General features: G+C 41.4%; 1 protein-coding gene across 2 annotated transcripts in view; it reads left to right on the top strand.

Annotated features, from left to right (window-relative positions):
* Nucleotides 1-18,761, top strand: part of NR3C2 (nuclear receptor subfamily 3 group C member 2) — a 435,269-nt gene that overhangs the window by 354,500 nt on the left and 62,008 nt on the right. For both annotated transcript variants that reach the window (XM_073576249.1, XM_073576248.1), the window contains exons 5-6: nt 4,882-5,229; nt 6,883-7,027. In XM_073576249.1, coding sequence (XP_073432350.1) covers nt 4,882-5,229; nt 6,883-7,027 — 493 coding nt within the window. The remainder of the gene's footprint in view (nt 1-4,881; nt 5,230-6,882; nt 7,028-18,761) is intronic.

The raw sequence follows: 18,761 nt of genomic DNA, 5'->3' as shown, positions 1-18,761 counted from the left end.
ACTATCATTTTTTAGTTTCTTACTATTTATGTAGTTAAAGAATATTTTGGGATTATTTTTACTTTCTCTGGCAATGAGTCTCTCTGTCTCAATCTTTGCTGTTTTGATTTGCTTTTTACAGAATTTATTTAATTTTCTGTATTTATTTAATGCCTCATCACTACCTACTTGCTTTAATTCTCTAAATGCTTTATTTTTATCTCTTATTGCACCCCTTACTGCTCTATTTGGCCATAGTGGTTTCCTCCTATTTCTAGCATATTTATTCCCATACGTTATATATTGTGCACAGGTCCTATTCAGGATGCTAATAAACGTCTCCCATTTTCTTTGTGTATTTTTATGTCTCAGGATATCGTCCCAGTTATTTGCACCAAGATCATCTCTCATCCGTTGGAAATTTGCCTTCCTGAAGTTTAGTGTCCTTGTAACCCCTCTACTACACATCTTATTAAAGGATACATGAAAACGTATTAATTTGTGATCACTTTTACCCAAGTGACCCCCAACCCTTTTGATATGCTGTCTGGCCTGTTGGTTAATATTAGGTCTAGCAGTGCCCCCCCTCTTGTTGGGTCCTGAACCAGTTGTGAAAGGTAATTGTCTCTCATAGTTGTCAGAAACCTATTACCTTTGCTGTAACTGCAGGTTTCGGTTCCCCAATGTATTTCAGGGTAGTTGAAGTCTCCCATAAAAATGACTTCTCCTTGAGTCGCAGCTTCATCTATTTGCTTTATGAGGATATTCTCTGTTGCTTCCATTATTTTTGGAGACTTATAACAAACCCCTATCAGTAATTTATTATTTTTCCCCCCTCCCCTTATCTCTACCCACAGGGACTCTACATTTTCATTAGAGTCATATATATTATCATGAAGGATGAGTTTTAAGGATGATTAAACATATAAACACACGCCTCCCCCTCGCTTATTTGTATGGTCATTTCTGAACAGACTATAGCCCTGTAAATTAACCGCCCAGTCGTGGCTCTCGTCCAGCCATGTCTCAGATATCCCCACTATGTCATAATTATGTTCCAACAACATTAACTCCAATTCCTCCATCTTGTTGGTGAGGCTTCTGGCATTAGTATACATGCACTTTATGTATCTCTCTGTACCTCTATTCTTTCTTAAATTATTAACTGTTCTAACCCCACTCGCCATGCCACCCCCACCCCCAATTTCATTATTTGTGCCCAGGTCTCTATCTGCACTATCTTCCCCTCCTATAAAAGGAATACCCTCCCCCCCCGTCCCTAGTTTAAACACTCCTCCAACCTTCTAACCATTTTCTCCCCCAGCACAGCTGCACCCTCCCCATTGAGGTGCAGCCCATCCCTAGCGTAGAACCTGTAGCCAACTGAGAAGTCGGCCCAGTTCTGCAGGAACCCAAACCCCTCCTTCCTACACCAATTCCTGAGCCACTTATTAACCTCCCTAATCTCCCTTGCCTCTCTGGCGTGGCACGTGGTACAGGAAGTATTTCCGAAAATACCACCTTGGAGGTCCTTGCTTTAAGCTTACAGCCTAATTCCCTGAAATCATCTTTAAGGACCTTCCATCTACCTCTAACTTTGTCATTTGTGCCAATGTGCACCATGACCGTTGGATCCTCACCAGCCCCTCCCAGTAATCTGTCAACCCGATCAGCGATGTGTCAGATTCGAGCGCCAGTTAGGCAGCACACCGTTCGACGATCCCTGTCTTTGTGACAGATTGCCCTATCTGTTCCCCTAATAATTGAGTCTCCCACTACCAGAACCTGGCTGGCCTGCCCTGCTCTCCTATTTCCCCCCTTACTGGAGCAGACACTCCTCCGGCTTTCAGAGGACATGCCTTGCTGCAGCAGTGCTACTCCTTCCCTAACACTCCCCTCATCTGCCAACTTAGCAAACTTATTGGGGTGTGCAAGATCAGGACTAGCCTCCCTGGTGCTCTTCCCTCTACCCCGCCTTCTAACTGTCACCCAGCTAGCTGCTTCATTGTCCTGCAGCTTCAACCTAGCATCCCCCCCCTCATCTATCCCATTGAGCGTCTGCTCAGTGAGCAGAAGACTCCTTTCCATATTGTCTATGGATCTCAGTGTTGCCAGCTGCACATTTAGATCCAGTATCTGGGCTTCCAAATGCACAATGTGCTCACATCTCGCACAGCAGTATGCACCCTCGACCGGCTGTTAAAGGATTTCATACATGCGGCAAGACGTGCACTGGATGGCATTGGCAATAGTGGAGCACATCCTAATGGGGATTGCACCAGACAATAAGATATGCAAAAATAAATAAAAAGTATTAATAAAATATAACAGCAATTCAGTGACACCTCCCTTGGAAACTCCCTGAATCCAAAGTCACTGAATCTTTTTCCCCTACGTGTCCTGAGATTCTGAATAGAGGTACTATGGGTAAGAGTGGCACTACTTATATCCTAAGATTTATGGGGAGATTACTTGTTCCTATTTGGCTGTTTTAGCCATAAGGTTGTCTATACTAAGCCTTGGGCACTTGTCTTTTGTGACTTTACTCCTCATTTGTTTTCTTAATACTAACTTTGGTCTCATTCTATATGTGACTTTCTTGTAATCTATGTGTAGGAGTTGCCGCTCCCCCACCTCTTTACATATCCATTCAGACCTGGTGTGACATATACTTTTTGCTTACCCATCCCCTGCATTATGTAATTAGTCATTTTTGTGATATTGTATTATCTTTTCTAATAAAGTATTGTAATTTTATATATATATGGGATCTACACCTTGTTCTTTTTTGTCTCCTAATATCTATGGGTGTCCCGAATGTTAGTTCTGGTCCTGTTTCATCCCAGTATATTTGATTCTGGGATTGGGAATATGTTTACATTATGGAGTCTGTTCTAATTTGCTTCTGCATATGTGTAAATAACATAACTGTGCATTTATTCAGGCTTTTGACCATCTAAAATAAGTGACCTGACCATTTTTCAGGCGTCTTCCTCTTGGAAGATGCTCTATACTTTATAATTGAAGTTAATAGGAAGTTTAAAAAGCCACCGAGATGTCTTTTAGAGCATTTTTGCTTCAGAAACCACTATCCGTTTCTGTTAAATTCATTAAAAAAAACACAAAACTGGAGACTTGAGTAAAAAAGACAAACCAAAAACAATGGAAAAACCACCATTAGTCAATATTGAGGAAATGATGGGGTAGCTCCAAACAGCCGTATATTTCTTGCCCGTATTCTACGGTCCGTGCCAATCGCAGCATGCTGCGATTGTCAGCATACTACGGCCGTAGTACGCCAATGCAAGTCTGTGGGTGCGCTAAAAATATGCATTACACACGGACCACACATGTGAATTGCGAGAAATACGCACCCGGTGTCTTTTAGAAAAGCCGGCAATTCAGTGCGCTATACAGTAAACTCACACTGACAGGTTTAATAAAGAAACTAAAGAATAGATATATACACACATATATATATATATATATATATATATATATATACATGTCATTGAGACACACACACACACATATATATATATATATATATATATATATATATATATATATATATATATATATTTCCTAGAGTTCTTCATAGCAGAATAGCCGCTAATTCAATTCCCGGCTTCTGTCAAATCATTCCCCAACCCAACATGAAATGACACATGGTTCACTGTATGTATGTACTGTATGTAAACTATGTGTCATTTCATGTCGGGTTTGGGAATGATTTGACAGAAGCCGGCAATTGAATTAGCGGCTATTCTGCTATGAAGAACTAGGAAATATAAATATATATATATATATGTTTGTCTCAATGACATGTATGTGTGTATATATATATATATATATATATATATATATATATATATATATGCATTCTATGTGTCTATATCTATTCTTTCGTTTCTGTTTGAAACCCTGCCATAGGGCTCCATTATATGTCCATTTTGCAAGCCGGCGAGAAAATCTCGGCATACGGATGCTGTACGGATTACATACAGATGCTGACATGCGCAAAATACGTGACCACACCTTGCTTATGGATGACAAACGGAGCACTATTTAGGGGTCATTCATCCGTCTTACGCATGTAAACTACAGACCGTATTTTGCGTCGGTTAGTGTGACCCCGGCCTTAGCTATGAATTCAGATGAAAAAAAATGTTTCAAACATCATACTCTATCTGGGCAACATCAGATGTCATCACATCCCTAAGTGAATATAATAAAAAATGAAAGGCAATGAGTTGCAAGCACCGTCATAGATGCCTGTCAAATTGATGAATTCAGTGAACCTTACCACAACCAATTTCAAGAATGAACGAAACTCTTTGAACCCTTTGGCACTGCTCAAAGATTTCACTTTGCTGGCAATTTTAGCGCAACTTTTAATAAAAATGATATTGATTTAAATGACCTTTGTTTACAATGTTGAGTTTCCAAATTCTATCCGATGCCAAATGGTTTGTGGCACTCCCATCAGTGTAATCTTTTTACATGTCTCTATCGGTCAGTTCTTATGAATGATAAGATGAATCTTTCATATTATAATTATATAGAATGCTTTAAAACTTTTTCGAAAGTCTGTGATAGCAATCAAATTCATAAAATACGTAAGTCATGCCATAAGTCATGTATATTTGTTGATGTATTCAGGAAATGTAGCACTGGGCACAAGATTGCACAAAATTGGAAGATTTAATTCAATATACGGTACTTCTGATATCCACAACACAGACAATCCAGAATGTCAACATGCCCATAATCTTATCAGTAATTTCACAGAGTTTTAGTTTTGATATCAGCTCTAAATAATATTTACAAAAAGTTTGGTTAAGTACACGTTTATATACTGTTCCAGATAATCTCATTTTCATTTCATTTTTGCCATTTCAGCTCGAAAGTCAAAAAAGTTAGGAAAATTAAAAGGAGTCCATGAAGATCACCAGCAACCACCACTTCAACAGCCTCCTGCACAGAGTCCAAAAGAGGAACCTATATTCACGTCCACCTCAAAAGAGACCTCTGTTTCCACAAACACAACTATCGTTCCAATTATATCTGCTGTATCCCCCGGACTTTCCCTGTCAGCAGCTGTGATACTTGAAAATATTGAACCTGAAATAGTGTATGCAGGATATGACAGTGTTCAGCCAGACACAGCAGAGCACCTCTTGTCCAGCCTCAACCGTTTGGCTGGGAAGCAGATGATACAAGTGGTGAAATGGGCAAAAGTAATTCCAGGTAAATGAACCAAACATGCAAAAATGCACATCTACTATATAATCGTCTAATTCTGTCTGTCAGTCTATTTGTAATGGAAATCCCTCGTCGCTGATTGGTCAAGCTCGTCCGGCCGTGACCAATCAGCGACAGGCGCAGTCCGGCCACGAATTGGCACGTAATTCGAACTACGCTCGCTACCGTTGGGGGATCTGCGGCGCTAGTACTTCCATGGTTTACTTTGCGGTAGAGTCTGGAAAAATGGCCGCCGTTGGTGGCGCATATGCAGATGGAGATCTTGGCACTGAGATCTCATCTTCCGAGGTCTTTGTGTCGACATCTCCATCTGTGCATGTGCTGCCCCTGGAAGCCATTTTCCTGGAGTCCACTGCAATGTAAACTATGGGAGTGCAGGGGTTCCCGCGCTTTCACAAAAAGTTGGCGGAGCCCCCGCAACACCAAACACCTACAGTGTCGCACCTCCAAACACCCCCTCATCTTAGCCTGCGGCCTGCAGCAACACACCACTCTTGCCTCCTCCAGCAGCAACCCTGGGACCCTGCTCCACCGCGGCCGGTAAGGTATATTTGAATTATAAGATGCACCCCCATTTTCCCCCCAAATTTGGGGGACAAAAGTGTGTCTTATAATCTGAAAAATAGAGTACTCAATTTACATTAAGATTTGAAAATCTAGAACATGTCCTAAAAGGTGATATGAACTTAGAGCCACATGTGAATAAGGTTCAGTACATTCACAATCATTGCACTCAAATTTGTTGTAGATTTTTGTTGTCGAAACCACTCTGAAAACCTACATTAAATCCGCTACATATGATCAAATATCTGATAATTGATGTCTTAAAATGGAAACATTGATATTACAATTATTACTTATTTCAAAGTTTGTATCGGAGTTCCAAAGACACAAAATTTGCCAGTTCTTTTTGTTTATATTTACTTTTACAATTTTTAGACTTTCATAAAGTTCTTCTGTTTTTTACTCACATTGAGCTTAAAGAGATGTTTTTCCAGTTTTATAATAAAGTATTTAGGAAATGTGTCCCTCCGCTATGTGAGACCCTAGCAGGGAAGAGCTTTATTAGTTTGCTGCAGTCATCTCTATATTCCACATCTAGCAGCGGTACAACTGAGAAGACGTTATGTAAACATTAATTCGCCTCTCCCTGCACAACATGAGATTGTTCAATGTTACGGCTTCAAATTGCTGAGCGTTGTTCAACTGGCATTATTTCCATTATGTAGAGTTTTGGGCTGTCCTAATAAATTGCTGATAATATACCAGGCCCAATCTAACCAGGAAGATAAATCTCATACCTGATGTATTCACACCCTGAGCAGTTGGCTGCATAAATCTCAAAACTGGATAACCAGTTAAAAGCTTCATGGCCAAGTCAGTTGTAAAAATTGTCTGCAATTTCATATAAACAAAAATAGAGTCTCATGGATGTGTCTAGATTCTCCGTGCCCCCTCACAGTTCCTTGAGAAGGAGGGCATATAACCCTTGGCTTTTACACAAACGATCAGTCAGGATCACTACTAGATAAGTAACAATCACAGCATAACTGCAAAGTTACTCCACTTTATATGTTTTTGTTTGTGTACTTCAATATTCCTTATTTATCAATTTATGTGACGATTCCTTTCCTACAGGATTTAGGAACCTGCCTCTTGAGGACCAAATTACTTTAATTCAGTACTCCTGGATGTGCCTGTCATCGTTTGCCTTGAGCTGGCGATCGTATAAACATGCAAGCAGCCAATATCTATATTTTGCTCCAGACCTGATATTTAATGAGTAAGTATTATAAATTCCCTCTATGAATACCCTCCTGCACATTATTTGTTATGTGATATGTCTCTGGACAGTCTGGGGTAAGCTCTCTAAAGAATCATTTATTTTGTGTAGCTGGATTGCGTTTTTAAGGAATTAAATTGGAAATATACTGTAATTACAGTCCCATGCCATAAGCCACAACAGTGGTCTTTAGCCACTGAATGGGAAATGGCGATCTGCCTTTCACCTTTCGGCAACCGCTGATGCTCTTTTCACTAGTCGGACTTGCACACATGTAAAGTTGAGCCAGATCGGCTAATCACAAGAAGAGCCATGGATGCTGGCAGCTAAGAGGCAGTAGTTTCCTTAATCACTCAGTAACAGAAGTAATATTTATTGTATAGAAATATGATATGAGGTGTCTTGCCTTACAGGACTCGTAGACTCTTTCAGGGCAAAAAAATATACATGCTTAACATATTAGAATGTACTTCTATTTCACTTTACATACTGCACTTATTTCCATGTAGTTCAGCCTCCTGTTTTAGTCCTTTCAGCTTCCACTTTGGTTCTTAGCTTTCATCCTGCGTTATTTTCGTTATGTTCTTCTAAAAATTCTCTGATACATCAGTACAGCATCACATAGCTAGATAGAGCTAGTACCATCTTTATGTTCTCCTAAATAAACTAATAGATTTTAAGTAGAGAGTCAGCAAGGCTGGACTGTGATCTCCTACATTATTATTTTGTGGCTGGGACTGTGCAGTCATCATCATTATTTTTTATAGAAGTTTCTGTCCCTCCCCCTGAAAAACTTCAGTGGTACATTACATGCAATTAAATCACCTTAAATCTTCTATGGAATGAAATAGTGACCCCCTTCAGAGGATATAAAGCTATGTAATTCCCAGGGTGAATATCATGCACTGATATGATGTAAAAAGAAGTATTCCATAATTTTCTATATATTAAGAGACAATTACATAGAGTAATACTAGCTGAATAAATCATATCCTCCCATAAATAGAAATCTATCAAGTCATCTTTAAATCAAACCTAAAAGATTGGCCACAGAGATTATGTGCTTCAGAAATGACTGAATGTGTCTAGATCACACTTTTGTAAAACAAGGAGGACACCTCCTAAGAAATTGACTGATTCCAAACATGACATTAAAATGATATGATTTCGGATATTAAATCCTAATTTTCTAGTTTCTAATATTTTGTATGTAGAATCTTTAGTTTAGTCATATATCAAAGTAAGTAAATTAATTTTCCTGCATCTGCCAGTATGCAAGCTTTTCATTAGAGGAGCACTGAACTTGTATACTCCAACACAAACAAATATTTACCTCCGTATTCCAAGTGATGAAAACTTGTCCCAAAGCATGAAATAACCAAATATGTAATGTAGATGCTCCTGTACTTGGTCAGCAGGCTGTAATGAAACCCAGTGCTTGGTCTTCTACATCAGTTGCTTCTCAAATGGTGAGGCTGGCATCAAGAGTGAGATGTCACCTAGTTCTTGGTGAGGCACAATCGGGGAGGCAGTTGACATAGAAGTGGTTATATGTACACAATTTTATACATATAGCTACAGCACCATCTAGTTATTGACTCATTAAGGACTTGTTTTAATGTCATACTACATTCAGGAGGCATAAAGTAATAATTAAAGATTTTTTGCAATTTTTGGTTTTACTTCCACCACAGATAGTGAAGCCTATATGTCACCTTGATCTGTCACGTGAATCCGCAATAGAAAAAAAGTATCCATTTTCCATAGTAATATATAAATAAATACAGATCCTTACAATTTTCACTTTTTCATAATTATGGGAAAAAAGTATGTGAGCATGGCTACTAAAAGGGCAGACAATTCTTTGTCTAATTGGGACTTTGTTGTTACTGCACAACATTAAAGGTAATAATGATATTTTCTAGTCCTTGTCAGTAGAACAAATGGTCTGCAGCCATACAGTGAGGAAAAAAGTATTTAGTCAGCCACCAGTTTTGCAAGTTCTCCCACTTAAAAAGGTGAGAGATGCCTGTAATTGACACCATAGGTAGACCACAACTATGAGAGTCAAAATGAGAAAACAAATCCAGAAAATCACCTTGTCTGACTTGGTAAGATTTATTTTGCAAATTATGGTGGAAAATAAATAGTTGGTAATTAACAAAAGTTCATCTCAATATTTTGTTATATATCCTTTCTTGGCAATGGCAGAGGTCAAATGTTTTTGTTAAGTATTCACAAGGTTGGCACACACTGTTGGTGGTATGTTGGCCCATTCCTCCATGCAGATCTCCTCTAGAGCAGTGATATTTTGGGCCTGTCGCTGGGCAACAGACTTTCAAATCCCTCCAAAGGTTTTCTATGGGGTTGAGATCTGGAGACTCGCTAGACCACTCCAGGACCTTCATATGCTTCTTACGAACCCACTCCTTCATTGCCCTGGCGGTGTGCTTGGGTTTATTATCATGCTGAAAGACCCCAATCCATGTTTCATCTTCAATGCCCTTGCTGATGGGAGAAGGTTTGCACTCAAAATCTCACGATACATGGCCCCATTCATTCTTTCATGTACACGCATCAGTCATCCTGGTCCCTTTGCAGAGAAACCACCCCAAATCATGATGTTACCACCCCCATGCTTCACAGTAGGTATGGTGTTCTTTGGGGGCTACTCAGCATTCTGTCTCCTCCAAACACGACGACTTTTGTTTCTACCAAACAGATCTAGTTTGGTTTCATCAGACCATATGACATTCTCCCTATACTTTTCTGGATAATTCAAATGCTCTCTAGCAAACTTCAGACAGGCCCAGACATGTACTGACTTAAGCAGGAGGACACGTCTGGTACTGCAGGATCTGAGTCCCTGGCGGTGTAGTGAGTTACTGATGGTAACCTTTGTTACGGTGGTCCCAGCTCTATGCAGGTCATTCACTAGGACCCCTTGTGTGGTTCTGGGATTTTTGCTCACCGTTCTTGTGATCATTGTGACCCCACAGGGTGAGATCTTGCGTGGAGCCCCAGATCAAGGGAGATTATCAGTGGTCTTGTATGTCTTCCATCTTCTTATTGCTCCCACAGTTGATTTCATCACACCAAGCTGCTTGCCCATTGCAGATTTAGTCTTGCCAGCCTGATGCAGGGCTACAATTTTGTTTCTGGTGTCCTTTGACAGGTCTTTGGTCTTCACCATAGTGGAGTTTGGAGTGTGACTGTTTGAGGTTGTGGAAAGGTGTCTTTTATACTGATAACAAGATCAAACAGGTGCCATTACTACAGGTAATGAGTGGAGGAAAGAGGAGCCTCTTCATGAAGTTACAGGTCTGTGAGAGCTAGAAATCTTGCATGTTTTTAGGTTACCAAATACTTATTTTCCACCACAATTTGAAAAATAAATCTTGCCAAATTAGACAAGGTGATTTTCTTGATTTGTTTTCTCATTTCGACTCTCATAGTTGTTGTGGTCTACCTATGAGGTCAATTACAGACCTCTCATCTTTTTAAGTGGGAGAACTTGCACAATTGGTGGCTGACTAAATACTTTTTTTCCCCACTGTATCTTTCATATCAGTAAAGAGATTTCTTTTGTTTGAGATTTTCCATCTTGTCTGAATATGTCCCTGTGCTGAGATCTCTGCCATTTCCTCATACAATTTAACATTATCTAATTGAACCTTTAATTTAATAGATTGTGTATAATTTCAACAGCTATTTTCCCTGGGATATGTTAGGGAATATGAACATTACTAGCTGTTTCCAGCTAACGCTCGGCACGCTCATTGCTATCTAATTAACGCTGCTGGTGATTAAACTAAAGTAAATAATGACAACATTCAATAGCGCTTACGCAGGTTGTAAATTAAATTAAAATGAAGTTAATAACAATAATAATCATTAAAAATCTGAATAAACGGAGCCTCATGTGGTAATGTGTGAGGACAGAGCTTCGTGTGCTAATGTGTGGGGACGGAGCCTCGTGTGGTAATGTGTGGGGACGGAGCATCATGTGGTAATGTGTGGGGAGTGAGCCTCGTGTGGTAATGTGTGGGGATGGAGCCTCGTGTGGTAATGTGTGGGGACGGAGCCTCGTGTGGTAATGTGTGGGGACGGAGCCTCATGTGGTAATGTGTGGGGACGGAGCCTCATGTGGTAATGTGTGGGGACGGAACCTCATGTGGTAATGTGGGGGGACAGAGCCTCGTGTGGTAATGTGGGGAGGCGGGATTATGTGTGGTAATGTGAGGGGGCGGGATTATGTGTGGTAATGTGGTGGGGGGGCATGATTATGTGTGGTAATGTGGTGAGGGGCTGGATTATGTGTGGTAATGTGGTGGGGGGGCGGGATTATGTGTGGTGATGTGGGGGGGATTATGTGTGGTGATGAGGTGGGGGGGCGGGATTATGTGTGGTAATGTGGGGGGTGGGATTGTGTGTGGTGATGTGGTGGGGGGGCGGGATTATGTGTGGTGGGGGGGTGGGATTGTGTGTGGTGATGTGGTGGGAGGGCGGGATTGTGTGTGGTGGGGGGTGGGATTATGTGTGGTGATGTGGTGGGGGGGCGGGATTGTGTGTGGTGATCTGGTGGGGGGCGGGATTGTGTGTGGTGATGTAGTGTGGGGGCGGGATTGTGTGTGGTAATGTGGTGGGGGGGCCGCATTGTGTGTGGTAATGTGGTGGGGGCGGGATTGTGTGTGGTAATGGGGTGGGGGTGGGATTATGTGTGGTAATGTGGGGGCGGAGCTACAGTGCAGGGGGCGGGATTAGCGAGTAATCACGATGCCTATTATATATATATATAGATAAAAGGGGTTTCCTGTTATAAAAGTGATCAGCTTCCCTCCACTAAAGCCTTCTTACACATTATATGAAAGTTGGCCAACTTTAAGGGTATGTTTCCACGGTCAGTATTGGCAGTGCTTTGGACGCAGCACATCTCTGCTCCGTCCAAAGCTCTGCTGGCTTTTGTACTCGCGGTGATTCCGCATGTGTTCATTGAACCATGCGAAATCACGACGTCCTATACATTGTATGGGTGACTTTATCTCGCGGAGACTGAGTGTCTCTGCAAGATAAATTGACTTGCTTCGGTCTAGAAAGATGCTCCGCATGTCCGGTTACAAAGGGAAGCCAGAGGCATCACTGCACGCAAAGTGGAGATGGGATTTCATAAAATGCCTTTCACTATGCTGTAACATCTGGCCGCTGCGGCTGTACGCAGCGTCCAATCCGCAGCGTTTACTGACCGTGGAAACATACCCTTACAGGATTGGGCAACCATCTAGTGACTTAGTGTCCAGGAAGTTTCTCACCAACTCTTTTAGTCTTTCAGGAGATAAGCTGTGGCTTCTCCTTTCTCCACATTGAGAAGACATGAACACTTGGCCAAATCAAACTTTTATGTATATGGGGGGGGAGTCAGGAGAGACAGCTGGTGGTAAACAATCCTTAGGGCCACTGCTGTTTAAGTTCAGTCAGCTTAAGAGCCAGAATAAACAACTATTAATGTATGGCTGAATGTAATGCTACATTTCATCTGTAGCAGCCACTATCAGGAACAACGGCATTCAGCTCTCACATTTTGTCTGTGATATGACAACCAGCAGTCTCATTATAATCACAGACAAGATTATAAAGGCAGGTAATGCCTCTATATACTGTAGATATAACAGTAACAATACGTGATGTTAATGATGCTCACAGCTCACCTTTGTGACAATATTGCCACAGATCAGAGCATGCCCAGAAAATACGTTTATAGAAGTCTGTTAGTCTGATTCACTCTATGTCCATGTGGTTTCTGGGGAAAAAACCCAATGCGTTTGACTCTAGTAAAAATGGCAAGATTTTAGATTTTTTTTTTACTATAAATAGGGAAAAATACAGTTAGCAGTAGGTTAACAATAAGCTTTATGCAACAATTGTCTTCATTCAACTTCCAGGACGAAAGATAATAAATTATTTGTTTTCATTTAAATGACACTATTACATTCATCTGATTTTACAGAGCGCTTTTTTTCTGTAAGGCTTTTTACCCCCAAAACATAAAGTCAGAAAATGTGTCCTGAAAGAACATTACTTTTCATTTCTTCAGAATCCTAAAAAAGTGTATAGGCATTTATCTTTTTAAACCAATATATTCAAGTTAATTTTGCTCTTTTCTGCATAAAGTAATCTTGCCGAGCTGAGATATTTCTGCAGTGCAGATTTTTATTTTTCCATTTATCCGTGTAGCATAGACGTTTTATTGCTTATTCACTATTTTCATTTCTCATTCCCTTGAGTGGGATGCTCTTTAGTACAAATATTTAACATGTAAGAAAAAGAGGGGAGACAGTCTCTCGTGATTGAAATTGGTTTTCCCACAAGTTAACTTGTATGTATTAAATCCTATTCGGTTACAGGAGCTGTGAAAATCCTATTGCCTAAAGCCCCCGTTACACATAGAGATATCGCTAGCAATATCGCTGTAAAGTCACCGATTTTGTGACGTAGCAGCGATATTGCTGGCGATATCGCTACATGTGATACTTACCTCCGACCGGCTCCCCCGCTGATTATCGCTGGTCGCGCGAGAAGGTCCTGGATCATTTCTCGTCGGGCGCTTCCAGTGGCGCCGACGAGCGACGCGTGGACGCGGGCGGAGGACTTCAGGATCGCCGCGTCTGACAGGTAAGTAGCGACCCCCGACTCCAGCGATGTCGCTGGTGAGATCTGCCTGTGTGGCAGCTCACTAGCGACCACTTAGCGATGCACCAGCGATCCATATCGTTGTCGGGATCGCTGGTGCATCACTAAGTGTAACGGTACCCTAAGGCTGCAAGACTGCAGAGACCTGTGTGTCGTAAGCAGTGCATTCCCGCGTCCCACCAATCCCCTAATAACAAAACAAAACATCGACAAACATGGATGGGTTGAACAGGTCGGTCACAGTTTATTAATAAGCAGAGAGAAGCAAGTACAATTCGCAACGGTCTCATAGCTGGAAGTCCCATCACTGATCGCTGGGCAAGGCAGCAGATGAGAGGTTACGAACCTTGCCCCCTCTACACTAAAGGGTCTGTCACACTAAGCGATATCGCTAGCAATATCGCTATAACTGTTTTTTGTGACGTTATAGCGATATCGCTATGTCTGATACTTACCTCCGACCGCTCCCCCGCTGGTTATCGCTGATCGCGCGAGTACGTCCTGGACCGTTTCTCGTCGTCAGCTTCCTGCTGGGGCTTCCTGTGGAGAGACGAGCGTGGACGCGGGTGGGAGGACGTCAGGATCGCCTCATCTGACAGGTAAGTAGTGACCCCCGACCCCTGCGATGTTGCTGGTGAGATCTGCCTGTATGGCAGCTCACTAGCGACCACTTAGCGATGTACCAGCGATCATGACCGCATCATATCGCTGGTCGGGATCGCTGTTACATCGCTAAGTGTGACAGTACCTTTACACCACAGAGGATCACGTGTATGACCTACACAGGACTCCGACCCCCACACAACATTAAGGCCTGTTCAACCCCATCCTGCAAATTAGTTAAAAAATACATCTAGCCCGATATCTGTAAGATGCACTCCGTCCGGTCTCAGGAAGAGTGAGATTTCTTGTTCCAGATTATGGTGGTGAACCACGATGCCGTAGGTTTCTTTGACAAACTTTGCCATCTTTGCGTTTATCTTTCTCCTTGACTTGTCGATGGCTTTAGGGTGTGTGCACACGCTGCGGATTCTGCTGCGGTTCCTCAGCGAATTCGGCCGCTGCGGGTCCGCAGCAGGTTTTGCTGCGGTTTACAGTACCATTATTCCCTATGGGAATGAAAAACCGCAGTGCAGACGGTGCGGATTTTTCCGCGCAGTTTTCCTGCGGTTTTGAAGCCGCAGAAAGAATTGACATGTCAATTCCCTAAAAATTAGTGTTGGTATAACTCCAAGGTGACTGTCGTGGAAGGTGACTGGAGAAAATAGAATTAGACTTACCGGTAATTCTAAGAACCTTCCACGACAGCACTAATTTCCCTCCCTATCTAATATCTTACCGGACGATTCCTGCTCTACTGGCGGTAACTATTCATGCTAGTATGTCCAGAAAAAACACTGGAGGTAGCAGGAAGGGGAGAGTTATTTAACCTCTTTGTGTTTCCTGGCGGGTAGACAACCTCCAAGGTGACTGTCGTGGAAGGTGACTGGAGAAATATTTAGTTACATCGGCCCATCCCATTAGCTGGAAGAAAAAGGCTACTCCTGATAAATGACGTTGTGCTAATGTACCCGACGTGCCTCTACTCTTGAGCTGATTCAGGAGTTCTACCACCACATTGCATCTCGCCCGATCACACATATCGACTGACCTTCCTTTAACTAGCGAGCACCACTCTTCCCATGCCTTACCATAAACCTGCCAGGTAGCCGGTGTCACTGAGGCGCGGATCAAGGGCATCAGTGATTGGCCACTGTGTCCCAGAGGGAGGGAGGACACAGTAGGCCCACTGGTTCTGCACTGGGAAGGAATACTTTGAAGGCCTGCCAATCGGATGACAACAAAGAGTTAATCATCTTATCATCCACAGCAGACGTCACTCTGGCTCGGCACCAAATGTTGTGTCTAAGGCATAATAGAACAAGGCGGCGCAACAGTGCGAGAACCGGTGGCGATGATGAAGACATACTGTGCAAGCATTTGGCGGTTCCTGGTTTCTTAATTAAGAATCTGATGTTTGTATTTTTTTATTTTGTCACCTCAAAGTTTGACTGATGGTACTATAGCAAATATCTCAAACAAAACAGGGTTGCGGCCCCATGTGGCTGAGGTCCATAGGTCCAGCCAGCTGCTTTTGCACCATTGGTTCTTGTAGATTGTGACAAAACCATTTTTGAGATCCACATAATACATCCTAGGACTGCGAAGGACTGCAACCAGATGTTCATTGTATGCGCTATTTTACCTCTTTTTCTGTCATATGACCATTCGCCAGTCCTCCTTTCCTTATCCACTGACTGTTGGTCTGCTGATAAGAGTGACCATATGTCAACATAATCATTATTCCAAATTTTTTCTTTTGTCTCTAGGTCTATGTGTATACCTAGCGGACTAATCCCACAGAAAAAGGCGTCTTTGTGTAGACTAGCTGAATGAGGTATATTCCTGGTGACGGTTTCACCTCTCGGGTGATTTAAGTGGTCAACTAGCGCCCTGATGGCAGATACTTCGCTTTCCTCTGTGTTGTGTGCATTGTTAAGCTTGCTGATTTCACCAAACTCACCCCTGTCCGTCGCTGATAGTGTCTCCTGGTGATGGAGGTACCCCGGCTCCCGCGGTGGCGATGTCCCGCACATGGCTGGTGGCCAGTGATGACTCAGCAGTCCCATGACCCGTGGAACATTGCGGAACTTCTATTTCTGTAAAAGAACTGGGTCGATGTGATGGTTCCCGGCTTGTGCCTCAGCTGGTTAGGAAAATTAAAGGGGAACCCTCGCCATTTTTTAAAAAATTTAATTATTTAGTTTATATGTGCGATACACAGATTGTGGTGCTGACTACAAGTTTCATCAATGCTACTTGGTCTCGCTGATCACAGGGAGACCAGGCGAAAAATGATGAGAACTGCATTCAGCACCTGGGAACAGTGCTAACTGTGCTGCTTTTCATAGATGCCCGTATGTGTCACACTGATACACCATACGGATGCCACACTTATGTAACACACAGACACAGATAACATCAGTACTGTTTTTTTCAGTACCGGAAATATCAGAACGTGTGATGGGGGCATAAAGAAGAGTTAACCAAAATTCTTTTTGACTGATAGTCATACTGAAAATTATTTCTTCTAGTTATTGATACTAATGGTGGTTCTACAAACTATTGATTAATGGGGTGTACTTAATTTTTTCACAGATTGTTTCTGAATTTTGGCATAGTCTTTTTGTTAGAAATTAGGTACTGTGAAATTATTTAAAGACAGAGATGTTTGTTTTTTTCATTAGGTCCTGATATGTTAAACCATAGAGTTAAAAGTTTAGTGTGCTTAGTTTTTCTCATGACTACGGTATATTTTTTCAGAATTTTTACTTTTACTTACTAGATTGTTTTTTTTAATTAAATTTGGGCTAAACAATTTTTTTTTTTTTTTAAATGACGGCATCTTATTCCAGGTTTATTATATGTACTTTAAACTAGCGGTTGTCTTTATACTTTATATTAATCTATGCTTTTATTGTTCTTTTACATGTGGAAGCAAAGAGAGAAAGAATCTGCCACCTTAGCTTTAATTTTGCACTGTTTTCCTGGAATTAGTCAGTGTCTCTAATACTATAGCGCACACATGGAATAATCAGCATAGACATATGGGTATATGTACATACTCTGGCTGAATGTGGTTTTGGCTTCCTAAAATAACTTCCTAATATTCAAAGCAATTGAGTGCACCAGATTAAGTCACTGGGTCTGTTGAGAGTCAGCGGAAATAAAACATTGTGCAATTATTGGAGAGATGAACTTAGTTGAACCGTCCGTTCTATACATAGAAATATTTGTTTTTCTTTTCTCTACCCATGTCCAAATAGGAAGTCTATATGAGCTCTGCAGTGGTAGTGTAAGACTTGAAAGAATTTACCTTATTCCAATGCAGGTTATATTCTGATATTTTTACTGCAAACAGATGTTAAAAAATAATTCAATCTCTACGTGTTCTTACTTGGTGCCATGCTTTCATATTCTTTTTTATGATTGTCTTGTTTTAAATGAATAATATTTATAAAACAGCAAGCGAGAAAACAATATTACAACCAAAACTCGCATACCTGATGATTTATACAGTGTGGGCCATTTATATGGAGACACCTAAATAAAATGAGAATGGTTGGCGATATCAACTTCCTGTTTGTGGCACATTAGTATATGGGAGGGGGGAAACTTTTCAAGATGGGTGGTGACCATGGCGGCCATTTTGAAGTCAGCCATTTTGGATCCAACTTTATAAATGGCCCACCCAGGTGTATTCATATAAATGTCCCACCCTGTATATGTATATATCAGTAAAACATACAAATGGCCAACCTAGATAGAAAGCCATGTATCAGCCAAATAAAAAAGGGGTATTTTGATTCCATGAGAGCATCTATATGCCAGTCCCTAGATGTCCTTGATTTATTTTTCATACTTGATTTGTTGATGGTTTATTTACAAGCAGAAAGCATCTGTATGTCATACTACTTGTCTGTAAGACACTGCCTTGTTCATTCTGTGGATCTAAGTAAGCATGCATGTTGGTGTAGACCTTTTGAAATGAATGCTGGCACTTTATGTACATGCCTTAAACCAGTCCCTATGATAATGTTGAACAAGGACCGGTATTGACTGGAAGTGTTGCCATATGGATATAGACAATAAGTTGCTGAAGGTTTAGGGATAGACTGTAAGTTTTGCCTTTTCATGTTGTTATTCATATGTACTGTGGTCGGTGGACTGTTTAATATCTGTTCATCTATTTTGTTATTTTTTTTTTAGCAGTCTTCATCCAAGTCTTAAAGGCCACCATAAAATACCCAACAATAATAACAAGTAAAATTGATTAGGCCCGACTAATAAAGAGCAAACCATGCAAGCTCCGTTCACCTTGCAGACTGACATTCAGGCACAATAAATATGATATTCACCATTTACTTGCCTGTGTTTTCAGATGATAATTTGTTTGCAGCCTCAGAAATTTGGGCTTAGCATTGCATAATGTTCTGTAAGACTGCAG

Source organism: Dendrobates tinctorius, unplaced genomic scaffold, assembly GCF_039654945.1.
Source record: "Dendrobates tinctorius isolate UK_male_01 unplaced genomic scaffold, ASM3965494v1 ptg000008l, whole genome shotgun sequence".
Taxonomy (NCBI): domain Eukaryota; kingdom Metazoa; phylum Chordata; class Amphibia; order Anura; family Dendrobatidae; genus Dendrobates; species Dendrobates tinctorius.
This window is presented reverse-complemented; position numbering and strand designations above follow the sequence as displayed.